This window comes from Hetaerina americana, unplaced genomic scaffold (genome assembly GCF_022747635.1).
Source record: "Hetaerina americana unplaced genomic scaffold, ioHetAmer1.1.p SCAF_14, whole genome shotgun sequence".
NCBI lineage: Eukaryota > Metazoa > Arthropoda > Insecta > Odonata > Calopterygidae > Hetaerina > Hetaerina americana.
The window spans coordinates 12,989,248-13,005,226 of NW_027286514.1; the positions used below are offsets into that span (position 1 = coordinate 12,989,248).

Sequence of the window (15,979 nt, forward strand, 5' to 3'; positions counted from 1 at the left end):
AGGAATACAGAAACTTGTCACACGTTATGACAAATGCCTTAATTTGCTTGGAGATTATGTTGAGAAGTAGTTTAAAGTATCCTCTTTCAAATAAAATTTTTTATGTTTGTTAATATTTACTTTTGTGTCTTTATTTCACGAACGGGTACTACTTTCCGGATGACCCTCGTAGATATCCATTCAAAAGGATTCTACGATTGACGAGATAAAGACTGCATCGAAAGAGGAGCTAAACAAGATCACAAAAAAATGATTTTTTGAAGTGCTTCGAGGATTGGAAAAAACATGGACACAAGTGTATAATAACTAATGGGGATTACTTTGAAGGGAACAAAATAGATATTCATGAACAAATAAATAATTTTTGAAAAAACACAAAAGTCACGATACTTTTTAAACAGACCTCATAATCAATAGTAATTTTAATTATCTGTATGTATCAGCATTTGCTGCAGGTAATGTGATGCTAATTCTATAATTAATTGAAAATTAACACTATGGAAAATACAATTTAGATAGGTAAAACTCATGTGATCTTTTTTTGGCTTTGGTGCTATCCCCAGTAAATTATGTTAAGCTGATGCATGCCAACAAACATAATGAACTAAATTTTGACTCCAGTCTTAAATATATTTTATGAAAATAATTTGGTGCTGAAGTGGGCCCAGTGCTTAACCATTCTCACTATATTAGCAATTTAGCAAGAATATATAAGGGTATTTCACCTTGTAGCATTATACGGAACCCCTCTGCTGTCTTTTTTCAATGATTTGAAATTTATTTCAATCTATTTATCATCCTCATCGTCATCATAGGGTATCAATCCAAGGATTGATTTGTCACACCATTTTATGCTATCCGTTATCTGCCAATCTTTCATAATTATTAGTTTCTTCTTCTGTAATCTTCAATTGCCCGCTTCTTGAAATTCATCCTTCCCGTGTAATACTTCTGATCTGTATCCTTTAGTTATATTCTTTGGTAAACCATTTTACCTCTGAGTGTCATTAGTTTGTCTTTTCTTTTAATTATCCTCGATATATTTCTCTCTTGGTCCACTCTGTAGTAATTATTCATTTTTTACTGTGTACATTTTTGTGTACAATAAGATTTTATTCTCGCTTTAAATTTTGTATTTCTTCAGTGATATTTTCGTACATGTCCCCCTCTTCATCATCATTGTAGGGTGTCATTGGCTTACAGAATTGCACCACTATGATATCTATAGCTTCTGTTACCTAGCCTAATTCTTTCATTTTGCTGTAGGAATCTCTTTGGTCTCATTGCTACCTTCTTCTACAGAATCACCCATACCCATCTCCACATTCCCACTACCTGAGCCTGTTCAAATTATCCTCTAGTTACATCTCCAGAAGCCTCCTTCTCATGCCTATTTAATTCCACTTACCTCTAATATGATTTATCCCATTTCCTCATCTCGGACTTAAAATTCTTTAGCTTCCTGCATGGTCAAAGTGACCTTAGATACCAAGTCCTGTTCCTAAATTGATTGACTTGTTCAACTGATGTACTCATCTCTTTGAGTTGTCCTCACCTTTTATTCTGAATTGAGGTTATTTTAGCTCTGAAAACTTTCACACCAGAGAGTTCCCTCACGTCTGTTTTCTAGTCTATATAAAAAGTGAAACCTAAAGTTGGTAATGTGCTCTGATCCTTGTGATAATTATGTGGTGGTTTGCTGTTGCCTTAAACATTGCAATGCTTCATGTTTGCGTAAGTAACTGTTAGCATTCTGGTAGTGAATTAAGTGTTGCAGTATCAACCAATTTGGTCTTCACCTTCTCTCATGTGAAGATGAAGCCTGGTACCCCTCCCCCATGGCCTCTGGGTAATTGTTAATTGTTTGGCAGCAGTCATTCACCAAGGTATGTCACCTTCATAGGATTTGGTATTATATTTTGGCCATATTACCTCACATAGGATGGACATCCTAAGCACCATGGCTTATTGTGCCCTGGATTTGGAGACAAAGGGTTGCCTTACATCTTATTCCATCGAGGCTGATTAAAAGAAATATCCAACATCCATGATTACTTGTTTCAGCAAGTGTACTTGCTTACCCCCCTGCTAATCTCCTCTTATTCTTCCCTCCTCTTCCTCCTTAGGGCCATATAATGGTGATTTCAAACTACTTCATTTCACATGCATATGCTTCAGCATAGTAAAACAGATTATGACTCATACCAATAAAAATGCAGAAAATACAAAGTTATTTTTATTATTGGTATCTATATTTGAGATTTACACATGATCCAAGGAAGCAAGCAGATTGTATGTTAATCTCAAATATAGATACTGATGATAAAGATAACTTTGTACTTTCTGCATTTTTATTGGTATGGGTCATAATGTGTTTTATTATACTGTAGCATATTCTTGTAGCTTTCCAAGGTATTTTATCACCGGTTTTAACACTCAGCTGCAGCATCTCAGCATGACCTCCTTAAATGGACAAAGCAACTCAGAGATAAGAAAAATTCTCCTTTCACAAAGGCAGAGATATGGCCAAAGGCAAAAGTATGAAACCTAAATAACCACATACAAGATCTCCTCATAAACAAGGAACTCTCCCTCCTTATCCTGTAAATCCTTGATACAGGGCATTCTAAAGAAACTATTTCTCTCTGTGCGTAGTCATACCTTTTTGGTACATTTCTCATAATTATGCATTATCTTCCAGACAAATGCTCAAACCAAAAGGAATACTTATACCAGAAAGGATAGCTGTTTTTTCCCAACTTTTGTTTTCTTTGTGGCTTGCAAGAATGTCACAGGTTCTCAGTGATGAAAATGTGTGCAATTATAAAATATCAGAGTTCATAAATATATACAAGGTAAGGATGATTGATTTTCCAGATGACGTCTTAGTATACAAAATTTTGGAAGATATATTGAATGGGAAAACAATCTCTGCTATATCTTTCCACCTTTTAACAATAGTTTTACGAAGCAGAGGATTAAAATTGAGACGGTAAAAAACAGTAGTACTAGGTTATTAAGAATATGATGGGGGAAATTGCTGATTTTTCCACTCCATATCTGCTGCAGTTATACATATAAAATATCATCAATTATATTGTTTATGAGTAATGTTTTCATGATGATGAGGTGGCTTTTGAGTGTGATTGATTGTATGGCTAGAGTATGTCAACGTAATTAGTTTAATATAAGTAGTGTAACGTCATTAGTTTAAGTTGTTTTCACTTTTCTATTCATAGCAAAAGGATTTATTTTTGAAATAAGTGGAATACCTTTACTGTAAATTAATTGGGACGTGTACAGAAATATGAAAACTGTCTGAGTTCTATTATTTAATAGGGCTTAGCGAACCTTTGAATTGGAAGTAAGAGTTTCCTTTAAATTATTTCAATAATTAAACCCTTCCTCTATGCATACAAGTAATGTATATTGTTATTGTGTGTATATTAAGGCTATATTGTGGGCATGCATCAACCATTTTTAGTGCTGTGAGAATATGTCGTTGCACAAAAATTTTATCAATTCCAGATGTTCCCTGTGCCTTGACTCAGTGCCTCTCCATATCTCTTCCCTCTCATTCTTTCTGAAGGTCAGCCCTTTTAACTGTGTCAGCATACTTTCCATTTCATATTGTGTTTTAATTATGGTTTGTGCTCTCAGAAAAGAAACCTTAAATTTTCACAGCGGATTTCTTTCTTTTGCTATTTTAAGATTACACCATTCCATTTTGTTTGTAAATTCATTGAATGCATCAATATTTAATTTCTAATTCACTGTATTTCCGATTTTCAATCCATCATAAAAAATCTAAAGAAAGAGAAACCTAAATGTGCAGTTGCATTTCTGGAAGAAGTCTAAGACCATTTGAGGAAAGGTGCAGAGAATGAAACTATGGAAGAAGTAGATTTTCCTTTTGTTATCAGGTATTCACAAGCTGAATTGTGAATGGGGGAGAAATGAAGGAAGGTGAGAGAAATAGGGATAAGTGAAAGAAGACACTTGGCTTTTCCACGTTAAAGTTTTATTATGACAGGTTTTGTTACAGCAACCTGAAGATGTTATGCTGTAACAATACCCCAGTCAAATTAAAACTGTTTTATGTGGAAAAACCATGGGTCTTCTTTCATCAATGTGGATTTTTGCTATGTTATACCTGAAACTGTGTTGTTTGAAAGAAGATACTTATGGGACCCCAATCCAACATGCCAAAACTCATGTAATTCATGTGTTCTTTGATAATTTTAATTTTTTTTAAATTTATGACTTGAGCATATTTTTAAATTCATATACTATTTCATTGTGCTATAATTCAATGTGGCATATATTTTTAAATTTAAATGATGTTCCATGGTGTGTCTACTCAGTAGCAAAATGTTGGGAATCATGTGATTATTTAAAAATTTATAAAGAAATGTGAAAACAAGTAGGCATTCCTGATCCAACCCCTAGAGGTTTCATTTGTTCCTTGTGTTGAAGACGGAACTGGATGGCCAATATTTCTCCATTGATAATGAGGCCCAGGGGAGTGCATGTAACTTCCTTCGCATGCTGGGTGCCCTTCTTTGAGGAAGCATTTAAGAAGTGGGTGCACTGGCTAGATAGATGCCTGAAGGTGGAAGGAGACTGCTGAAAAGTAGATGAGGCATGAAAATAAGAATATATGCGAATTTCTATAATTTTATTTTAATGTTATTGATTTTGAAAGCCACCAAAACTCATTTATTGAAATGCCCTTGCACAAACACAACTGATTTTATGTCGATCCTTAGAAATTGATGTATGGCGGATATTTTAAAAGGCTATGCAACTATCCTTTTAGATTTCTTCAAAACACCTGTGGAATGTATTGGTGGAAAAATCAGAGAAATTCATTTTTTATGGTAAATTGGGACTCCACCTCTTGTACATCTTACACCTCTGAGTTGAATGTAAATATTCACTTTTCCTTGAAATATATTTTCCAAAAATTGATTTAAAAAAACATACTATGTAAATATCTCTTGAAACAAAACTGATGGGAAAGCAGTAGTTTTGTGTATTAACTACAAATAACAATAGTTAGTGAAAGTTGACTATTGAGTTGTATTTTTTTAAATGTATCGTTGATGATATAACTGTCTGTAATTTTTAATGGTCAACTGCCGATGGCCATCTCATAAACTGTAGAGCTGGCAGTCATTGCTAAAACTTTAAAATAAAACCAAAACTGCTGGCAAAACTGCCATCCTAGAAAGTGGATCCAAGCAATAAAAATCCCGGAAGATTTGAATCTTTATTATTGTTCTTGCTTGTGGTTGATGGCACATTACAAGTTGACTAGACATGGCTATGAAGCATGAAAAATTTGAAGCAACCTACAAAATCAATCTCAATTCCTCTTGAATTTATCGGGTCGAGGAGTCAAAAAATAGTCTCACTCTCTTTAATTTTGACTCTATTCCTCTACAATCTTGGGAATGAAAATGAATCAGTACATCAGTCTTGTAAATAATAGAGCATGATGAACTCGATGTAATGTTGAGTTCATTATTTACTCTCAACTCTTCATCTGTCCTCTAGGAGCTATCACAGTAAAAAACAGAGACTAGCTAGTTTTATTAGTTGTGGAGATACCATCACAACATATATTAAAATAATGTGGAGGCTATGAGTTAGTTGAATTGTTCTGTATTTCATTTTTAGTCATTCATCTCTTGCCATAGTTGGTTTTTTGCTTGGTAAAAATTCACCACCAGGTTATGATATGCTGTAGCATTTCATGTGACAGCATATTCTAAAAGTTACATTTACATTTTTTGGGTGGTGTTGAAAAAAATGTTTTCAGCTCCTCTAAGTTTTCACCATGATCAATGCAATACTTCGTTTTGTGGAATTCACAATTTTTCATATTACGAGGGTCATCCGGAAAGTAGTACCCGTTCGTGAAATAAAGACACAAAAGTAAATATTAACAAACATAAAAAATTTTATTTGAAAGAGGATACTTTAAACTACTTCTCAACATAATCTCCAAGCAAATTAAGGCATTTGTCATAACGTGTGACAAGTTTCTGTATTCCTGCTGCATAGTCCTTCGCCGCCAGCTCATTGAGATACGCGAGGGACCCATCTTGCACAAATTTTTGCATAATGCAGATGGTGTTTAACAATTTCATGAACAATTGTTCGAGAAACATTGGGAAAATGCTCACAGATGTCATCAATTGTGACGCGCCGATCGTTCCTCACGAATTCGTCAACTGAGCTCACCAGTTGGTCCGTAATGACAGACGGTCTCCCCGAACGCTCATCGTCGTGTGTGTTCCCCCTCCCCATGTTGAAGTTGCGACACCACCGCCGAACAGACGACTCGTCCATTACATTGTCTCCATACACCTCCTTTAATTGGCGATGAATATCACATGGGCGAACGTTTCTTGCATTGAGGAATTTAATCACTGCCCTCACTTCACAACTGGCGGCGTTCTCAATTTTTTTAAACATTGTAAACAATCACAGAAACAACACAGGCAATGCTAGCGTCACGCAACTTGGCTCAGAGAAGGCAGACAAGCCACTGAAGCTATCTGACCTCGTCCAGCGGCTACTCGCGTCGTCAGCACTTCATGCGGCACGAACGGGTACTACTTTCCGGATGACCCTCGTATGTATGCCTTACTTTATTCATCTGTGGCAATATTTCTGTTTTTATCTGGAGCTTGTAATTTTTTTTCAAAAGACAATTTAACTTGTACTGCCTGTGCTATTGGCATTGGGGAAATATGTACATTAATTTTACTGTTTGTACCACTATCATTTACCTGTTTGACTGTCACCACATGTACTGTTGACTACTCTGCATTCTTCGATAACAACTTCAACTTAACTCCTCATGGGACAAACACTGGTAACGTCTGCAACTGTGGGCTGTAGTTCTCATATGTAGTTAACTACTGGCAGTATTTATCAGTAGTACTTACTGGCTCATGTTCTCAGCAGTTAACTATTGGGAGTAGTTCTCAGTGATGAACCATTAGTTATAGTTGCACCAAAAATCTACACGACTACTGCCAGTGACTATTTTTGAATAGTTCTCAATAGTTTTTACTTGGGGATTATGTGCTGTGTGGTTTAACAAAGCTTAAAAAACACTGCTGTAGGGATTTACTCCAGTTTAAGATAGTTAGCATAAGTGAACAACAATGAGAACTACATTGTTAAAACTCAGCTAATAAAATCTTTTCTAAACAAATATTTTTTTTTCAATCATACTCATATCATTATCCCTTCCAAGCCTTGTTTTTACTGTCCAGAATGAAACAGTTCTTCTTAGATTTTTCATAACTTCTTTAGCTAGTTAATGGTTTTAATTATTGTTTAGCTCTCAACTGTAACTACCATGATATTTACAGGTTTCCCAGCATCTGGATGTAGATTTGAATGCCCTCCAAAATGATGTCTGTTGTGAGCCTGTGAAAGTATTGGAATTGGATGTGAAAAGTCTTGCAAAAGGTTTGTTTGTCATTGTAATTTTTTCAAATCCCTAGACTTATAATGTAATAAGTGTTGGTTTTTGTGCATTTCCTTTAATATTTACCTGGTATTTTTATGGTTAAATTTATATAATAATGTATTGTATTTCAATTAGGTAAAGCAGCTAAAAATTGTAAAGTTGTTGAAATGAAAGTACCAAAGAAATGCCTTGTAAATGCCATTGCTCACTGGTATGAGATCAAGTTACTGGAAAATGTAAGTGTCTGCAGTTTTGGGGTTGATAGCCATTGCAAGCAAGTTGCAACGTTATTGCCTTCAGAAGTAGAGGTAAGAGTGCATCTCAGACCTACAATTATCTATATTTCACAAAAAAATCATTACAAATATTTGGCAATCCGTTGCATTTGTTCTTTTGTCAGAGGTACATATACCTGTATGCTTGCTGTTGTATCCTTTCAATGAGCTCCGTTGGGAGTTTAATGGCTTTTACATCCGAACTTGATCAGCTCTTTCTTCTTTGTTCAGAAAAATCAGCAAGTTAATTATTACTGGAGATTTTAATCGACTTATTATTGAATTTAAAAAATATTAATGTATTAGCGTGTATGTTCCATTCTTATGTTAAGAGGCCTTAAGTTATTAAACCAACTTGGCAACAGTATCATAAAAAATTTATTGATGATGGGCTCATTAAATAAAATGAATCCAAAATATGTGCAACTGTGATTTATTTAAGGTTTTCTGGCCAATTAATAATTCAAGTGTGTAGTAATTTAAAACTTAATTATGGTACTTAATTTATATTTTTAATTAATGTTGTCAGTGATGTAATAACTTCAAAGCTGTCTCTTTCAAAGGAAAACTAGACAGAGATTTATTCTGCCACTTCATTCAGTGAAGGTTTTTACAAAGGTTATCAGAAGTTTTCAGTGTGTCAGATACTTGATTTGTCCCCTGCATTTCCACCAATATGTGCTATGAATTATTTGCTGGAATGTAGTGTACACTTTTTCATGCATTATCTAAATTTATTAAATGGTTTTTTTTTGTTTTCAGGTGACCCCTGAGGAAAAGTTGTTGGTGAAAGCAGTGCACTATCAAGGGCTTCTATATTTTCAAATTGTTGAATGTATGCCACTACAGGAAGAAAGGAGCTTTGGCAATGAATAAGCTATAAATAAACACCTCTATATGGAATCCATATTAATATTCATGACATGAATTCAATGTGAGCAATAATAATAATAATTTTATTTCCCCAATTGACAAGTACATAGTATGGTACAGAATATCATACAATTATGTAATCGTATAGGCTACGCCAAGCAGTACAGTAACTGGATTACTAGCTAGAGAAAAAGAAAAGAAAAGAAAATTACACCTACACACATAATTAAGAATTTACACAATATAAAACTCAGAATTACCCAGAACTGAAGTAGTAAATAAGTATAAAAGAATTACAACTACATTCTAAAATCTTGAGAGAGTAAATTTAAGTCAAATGTTAAAATTTAAAATACAGCTTCAATTCATGCATAAATCCACTAAACTAGTTGAACATTTTTCTTAAAACTAGTTAAATGTAGATAGTTTTGTATAATATAGACTATAGTTTTGTACTAAATGTGTATGAAATAGAAACATATAGCCTAGGTATCCAGACCGGTAGTGATGTAGTGGGGATTTTGGGGGGAGGTGCAGGGCTTACTTATTCAGTGATCATGAATTTTAACAAGGTCTTGAAGGCTTGAAACCATCGAATTCAGTGCTTCTCTTTCCCTCGCCCTGCTCCACTCAGTCCCTGTGTACCTCTTTGGCCTTCTCACCTAACTAATCAGTCTCCAACTTCTACACCCCTTCTATCTCTCATCAATTAGCTTTTATATTTGCCAACATATATGTAGTTTTCACCCAAATAAGACCCAATGTGTTGAAAACTGTGTTATGCAACTAAAAATAGTATGGTGGAAATCACAGGTGTTCACTGTTATTTCTCTTAAATGCAGAACAATTATGAACATGAAAATAAGTTAAGTGTTCAGTAAAAATAAATATTGACAAGATTTTTATTGATAATATATATTGTACTGAAGGAAATAATTTTTGGTTGGGTCATTGTTTTAAATGATTGATCAAAGATATAGTTAAGTCATTATATTATATGTGTATGAGTGTATATACAAGGTTTATATAGAAATTATTTGCCACAATCTTTTCCTGACATGTGCGTGAAGTGCTGAATTCAGATCGTCGATTTCGTGTGCGCATGATTGCAGATCATATTGGCATTGATAAGATGACACACCATTGCCACTGCAAAAATTTGGCAATGCAAAAGATCTGTGCTAAACTCGTCCCAAAAATCTTGATGGATGACCATGAGCAGAGGTTAGTGCCTGCTTGTGAAGATCTTCAATGATCTTCAATGGAATCGTGACGATTCCCCAACCCCCTTGCAGTCCTGACTTGGTGCCAGCAGACTATTTACTATTCCCAAAAGTGAAATCTTCCCTCAAAGGACACCAACATGGAACACTAAGTATCATCAAAGAAATTTGCACGTATAACCCTAAGGACCTTCTAAAATCCACCTACCTGGGAGCCTATGAGTTGTGAAAAAGCGGCTTGAAAAAGTGTGTCGATGCTCTAGGGATGTGCTTTGATGAAATTTGTAGCATTATAGCAATATCTGAAATAAATCTATTTTTCCAAAACTTTTTATACCAAGCATGTTTTATTATGTGAGATTGTGCATACATGAGTATGAAGCGCATTCACGAACCCTACATTTCTCCACACATCCCCATATCCCTCAGAAAATGACACAAATGATGCATCCAACAGCACAGTCACACATTCCTTCCACACCCTCAAGTCCATCTGAAATTTCTCTTCTCAATAAAGGCTTCTCATTATCCCTCACTCCCAAGGTTAACTGTGCACATATCCTCACTGATGTCCTACAATTCTGTGGGAACTTGCGATGGAAAATATTTTGGAATACTTCACCTCCACCCCAACTGTCTCCAAAGCCCCTCCATTTAACCTACTTAAACTCTGACCTCCATCTATTTAAAAAATGATACCTCTTCCCCCACATAATTGTGCTGAAATCTTTATAAACCTTCCCCTCTCCAAAATCTCCATTCTCTCTTTCCTTAAGTCCCTTAACCCCAGGCTAACCTTTCTACCCCTGAAATCACTGACCTAAAAATAGTAATTAATAATCCTAATGTTTTCATCACCTCCAGATAAGGGCTTCACAGTAGTAGTTATCATTAACACCGATTATATTAACAAAGCAAACCAACAACCCTCTGATACTCTCTCCTACACACCCACTCTGATGGCCCAACTCCAGCACATCAAAATTAAATCATTTACTTTCTAATGAACCGTGGCCTGCTAGAAAATATACCACCCATGGACATCTTCATTCTTCCCCCACATCATCTCTTCACTCCTCATTTCTTCTCAAAATCCATGAAGCAAAACTATGTTCCTGCTATCATATTGTCTCCTGCTATAACTCATGAGCTGAGAAAAGTGTCACCTTAGTCTTTCACTACCTTCAACCAATAGTCTAAACCAAAGAAATTAACCATACCTTGAATTCCTGAACTCAACCATCCCTCCTGACTATTGCTGAAAACACTCAACACCACACATCCCTAGCAAAAAATATTCCACTAATATTACCCAGTTTTTCCTTTTCCAAAATTCCCACAATAACCAACCCTACCTCCAGATAAAAGGCTACTATACCATGGAAAGTAGATTCAGTCCATCCTTTGACAACCTGTACCTCGGTCATCTTGGAGCACAATTCTTCTCCAATTATCCAATGAAACCACTCATCTGACACTGATTCACCAACGAAATTGATTCGCAATGAGTCCCCTCTCTCTCCTTTATTCCTACATTTCCTCCTCTAAAATTACTTGGTTTGATGTGGACATCCTTCAAAAATGAAAAATTTCAAACAGCTGTTCCCATCAACCTATGAAAAAACAAAAACACCTTAAAAATAGCTGCCATTCCTCTCATACCATGCAGTCACCCCCTTACTCCCTTTCTATATGGGGCCAAATCTGTAAAACTCTCAGTTACCTCAAATATCCCAATAATCTCCATCACCTCAAAAGTGGCTACCTGCCATCCATCCTCTATAAAATAACCCACAAACTCTTCTACAGACTGGGGTCATGGCTGGGTAGAGCTTTGGATCACCGACTGGAGGGCCTGGGTTGGATCAATTAAAGTATAATTAGTATTTTGTATTTCATTTGTTGGTTTTATTCTGAAAATCCTCACCATGGATGTGATGGAAGAGCTTATGCATTCAGATGACCCCAGTAGGCAGCAATAATTATTACTCCTGGTTAGGTCATAAATGCCAGATAGGTTGAAAAGTGACAGACGAAAGGTAATCCGTGAAGAATCTACCTAAAATGGTAGACTACCAGATAATAGCCACACTACTGGAAATTGTTTTAAAAAATCATTTTTGGACGAAATGATTTTTTATTAAGCACAGAAATCCTGAGCATTGCCTACAACCTAGTAGTAGAGATGGAGCAAAATTTAAAATTTTCATTAGAATAAAAATTATGTATGATTTAAAATATTTTATCATAAGTTTTATAAATATGTGCATATAATAAAAGCCATTAAAATGTTAACAAAATGCAGCCATTGTGTTAGCAATGATTTTGATTGCTAATACAATAATCGTTTATTGAAATTTATGCAAAATAAACATTCTTCCCTTTGATAAAATTTGTTGTCTCAGGCGTAACTTTGTGGAATTTGCATAACATATTGAAATGTAATGAAATAATTGACTTTGTAATTCCACACACTTTATTTAAAAAACAATGATGATGACGTTTGACGATGATGACGTTAAACCTGATGATGACGTTCAACGTCGAAACCTGGGTCGTGTGTTTTTTAAATAAAGTGTGTGGAATTACAAAGTCAATTATTTCATTACATTTCAATATTCTTCCCTTTGACCAATGAATTTCTTTTATGGGATTCTTTCTTTAGCAATGTTAGTACTTATTCATGCTTTATCCTTCACATTTCATATGTATCTGCCCATGATTTATTTTCCTTTCCACATCTAATTATTATTATTATTATTACTTTTTATTTGCCCAGAGATCACAATACAAAAATACCACGTTGGTTGTGTATGTACATGATATAAGGCACGTCAATGAGGAGCAAAGACAGGCTCAGTTAAGATACATAAAAGAAATGATGCTCATAGTTACATAAATGTTTGGTACAAACCCATGAACATTGGCTGTTACATGCACATACAATATCAAATTGATCACCAACATGAATCAGACCATGACCATTGCTAGAAACTAAAAGTATGAACTTACTGGTTGGGAATATTGTTGAGATATTCATCAACCGAGTAAAACATATTGCGCTGTAGATATCTTTTTAATTTATGCCTGAATGCAGCAGTTCCCTTTGTATCCTTGATACTTTTGGGTAGTTTGTTATATAATCTGATGCCCATTTCATTGGGTCCTAATTTCAATGCTTTAGTTCTTATATTCCCATAATGGAAGTCATTCCTGCCTCTGGTGTAATGATGATGATAGGCAGAGTTAAGAGAATAGTTGCCGATGTTATTTTTTATATATAGAATTAAAAACATAATGTAGATGCATGGGAGTGGTAGCAAATTTAATTCACGGAAATTGTATCTGATCTACTCATTGAAATCAATTAGGAAATCATTGCATTCAGATGATGCATATTTTATGAGACTTTTTTCATTAGTTTTTTAATTCAGAGAGCTTTAGCAGAGAGTACCTCCCTTGAAATATTTTTCTAAGTTACCTGATTTTATCAACAAATTAACATCAACTAGTTCAAGGATTTTGCTAAAGATGTGTTGGGGCCAACAGCAGGTTCCTTGATTTATTGAAAGTAAACAATGCACTTGGTGTACGAGGGTAGTTAGAAAGGTTCATGGAGTCACCAACCATATGTCACCACTAGAGCAACAAGTTTCCCACATGTTAATCCTTATTGACTAAACATGCAAGCCGTCAGTGCTCTGGGAAGAGATCTAAGTTGTGGACGCCTCTGTTTTTGTTCCTATATAGTGATTTGTGAAGATGAATAAAATTGAGATTCAAGTTATGATTAAATATGTCATAAAGAAAGGCATGAAAGCAAAGGAAAATTATACTAACTTTCAAAGTACTCTAGGGGGACTCTGCTCCTTAATATTTAACTGTTGTCAAGTGGAAAAACGAGTTTAAGTTTGGTCAGGATTGCTTAGATGATGATCCATATAGTAGTCAGCCAAAATGTGCCACTACCCCAGAATTTATTGCAAAAGTGCATAAAATAGTCATGGAGGATCACTGACTGAAAGCACGAGAAATCGCTGAAGCTGTAGCGATGTCATCTGAATGGGCATATCACATTTTAACTGTTGAATTGGGTATGAGAAAATTATATGCTACATGGGTCTTGACTCAGGATCACAAAGGCATCAGAATGGAAATTTCCAAACAATGTTTGACCTGTTTTAAGAGCATGCAACAAGATTTTCCGTGCCAGTTGGTGACCACAGATGAAACTTGGGTCCACTACTATACCTCAGAGACAAAACAGCAGTGGAAACATTTGGATTCACCAACACTAAAGAGAGCTGAGGCATTGCGATCACTCAGGAAGGTGATGGCTCCAGTTTTCTGGAATGCGAAAGGGGTTCTGCCGATAGATTATCTTCCCACTGGTCAAACAAGTCCTGGGCAATACTACACTAACCTCCTGGACCAACTACAGCAAAGACACATAAAAGAGGGAAGGTTTGGCAAGGAAGAATGACATTTTTCATCAAGACAATGCATGCCTACCCACAAGTGTCGTTACTATGGCAAAGCTACATGAACTAAGATACGAATCGTTGTCACACCTTCCTTATTCACCTGATCTGGCTCCATCAGATTTCCCTCTCTTCCCCAAGCTCAAAATATTCCTCAGTGGATAAAGATTCTCTTTAAACAAGGAACTAACAGCCAAAGTAGACCAGTAATTTTCAGGTTGGAAGGGATCTAATTTTTTAAATGGGATCAAGAAATTGGCACATTGCTGGAACAAGTGCATTAGTGTACAGGGAGACTGCATTGAAAAATAAATAAGTTTCCCTGAGGTGCTGAGGTCATTTTTTCTATTCCATTCTAAGACATTTTTTAACTACCCCCTTAAAAAAGAACTATATTTTCTCTTATTATAAAGGTTACCTTATTGTGTTTTCTTTTTGAATCTGTACCCTTCAGAATGGAGAATACTAAAAGTAAGGATGTATTTTTTAATTTGCTCAGATATACCAGTTATGCCATTTGTTTTCAGGACATGCATGTTGTACAAGGGGCATGAAAAGATTTTGCAACAATCACTACTTTTCTTCTAGTCTTGCTTTGCTCATTATGCCCACGAAAATTTTATTCACTTCATGATATTGCCATTAAAAGAAATGTTTGTCCCCTCTACAGTTCGTCACTGCTAACAAAAAACCTAAAGGTTGATTTGATAGGTGAGGGTGGAGCTCACTTGATACCAAGTCCAACAGTATGCGAAATTCACACATCAGGGTGGGGGAGCCAGTTCCTGGTCCTGTGTCACCTATGGTTTCCCAGGAAGATCTGGTACCTGAAAAGTCACAGTTTGGGTGAAGCTGAGGGTGCCCAGAGACATCTCCAGGAATCAAACCCAGGCCCTCTAATCAACAGCCCAGCACTCTACTCACAGGATTACCATTTCCCCTCCTCTGTGGTAGGTACAGGGAATCTATTTTTAAATTTAGTCATGTGTGGAGGCTGAGAAATGATATGCGCAACATTTTGGGAAAATGTATTCATCATTCTATTTATGGGGTGCTTCTGCAAATTGAAAGTCACTGTACTTTTACTACCACTTTCCTGTTTGTTGTGATTGGTAGCAGTGCTCCCACCCTGTTCTGTGGGGGACATTACTTACCTGCATCAGTTTGACTTTAGGAAGGATAACTAGTAAAAAGGAATTTAAAACTCCAAGACAAAAGAGATATTCTATGTGGGATTCTCCCCTAATGGAGAGGACCTAGACACAGAGAACTTCATGACTACTGGGGGGAACAACCTATAAAAAATACGAAAGCCCTCCAAAAAAAAGAACAGGCAAGGAAGGGAGGTGAGACTTGCATTTTGTTAGATTAGCCCAACTCAAATTCAATATACACTGCTGCTAAAAGGATTGAGAAAAATGTATAAATTAGCCAGATTCAGTTACCTCTGCTATAACACATTCTGAGAACTTGGCATGACAAGAAGCAAGTGATTTCATTTCACCTCAGTTAAAAATCATGCATCATACCCATGTATATAGTGTGTGCTAGGAACCAATTTGGTTCACCTCCAGGAACTTGTATATGTGGAAGAGGGTGGTAGTTCATTCTACCCCCTTTCCATATGACAGAGCT

The 15,979-nt window shown here is 35.7% G+C and overlaps 1 protein-coding gene across 1 annotated transcript in view; it reads left to right on the forward strand.

The window, feature by feature from the left end:
* The window catches only part of LOC139686350 (protein arginine N-methyltransferase 9-like), a 38,749-nt gene extending 28,569 nt beyond the window's left edge, over nt 1-10,180 (forward strand). The window contains exons 11-15 of the mRNA XM_071583532.1: nt 2,702-2,855; nt 7,392-7,491; nt 7,628-7,800; nt 8,530-8,701; nt 9,711-10,180. Of these exons, the coding sequence (XP_071439633.1) occupies nt 2,702-2,855; nt 7,392-7,491; nt 7,628-7,800; nt 8,530-8,643 (541 nt within the window). The 3' untranslated portion in view covers nt 8,644-8,701; nt 9,711-10,180. The remainder of the gene's footprint in view (nt 1-2,701; nt 2,856-7,391; nt 7,492-7,627; nt 7,801-8,529; nt 8,702-9,710) is intronic.
* Nucleotides 10,181-15,979: the final 5,799 nt, after the last annotated feature.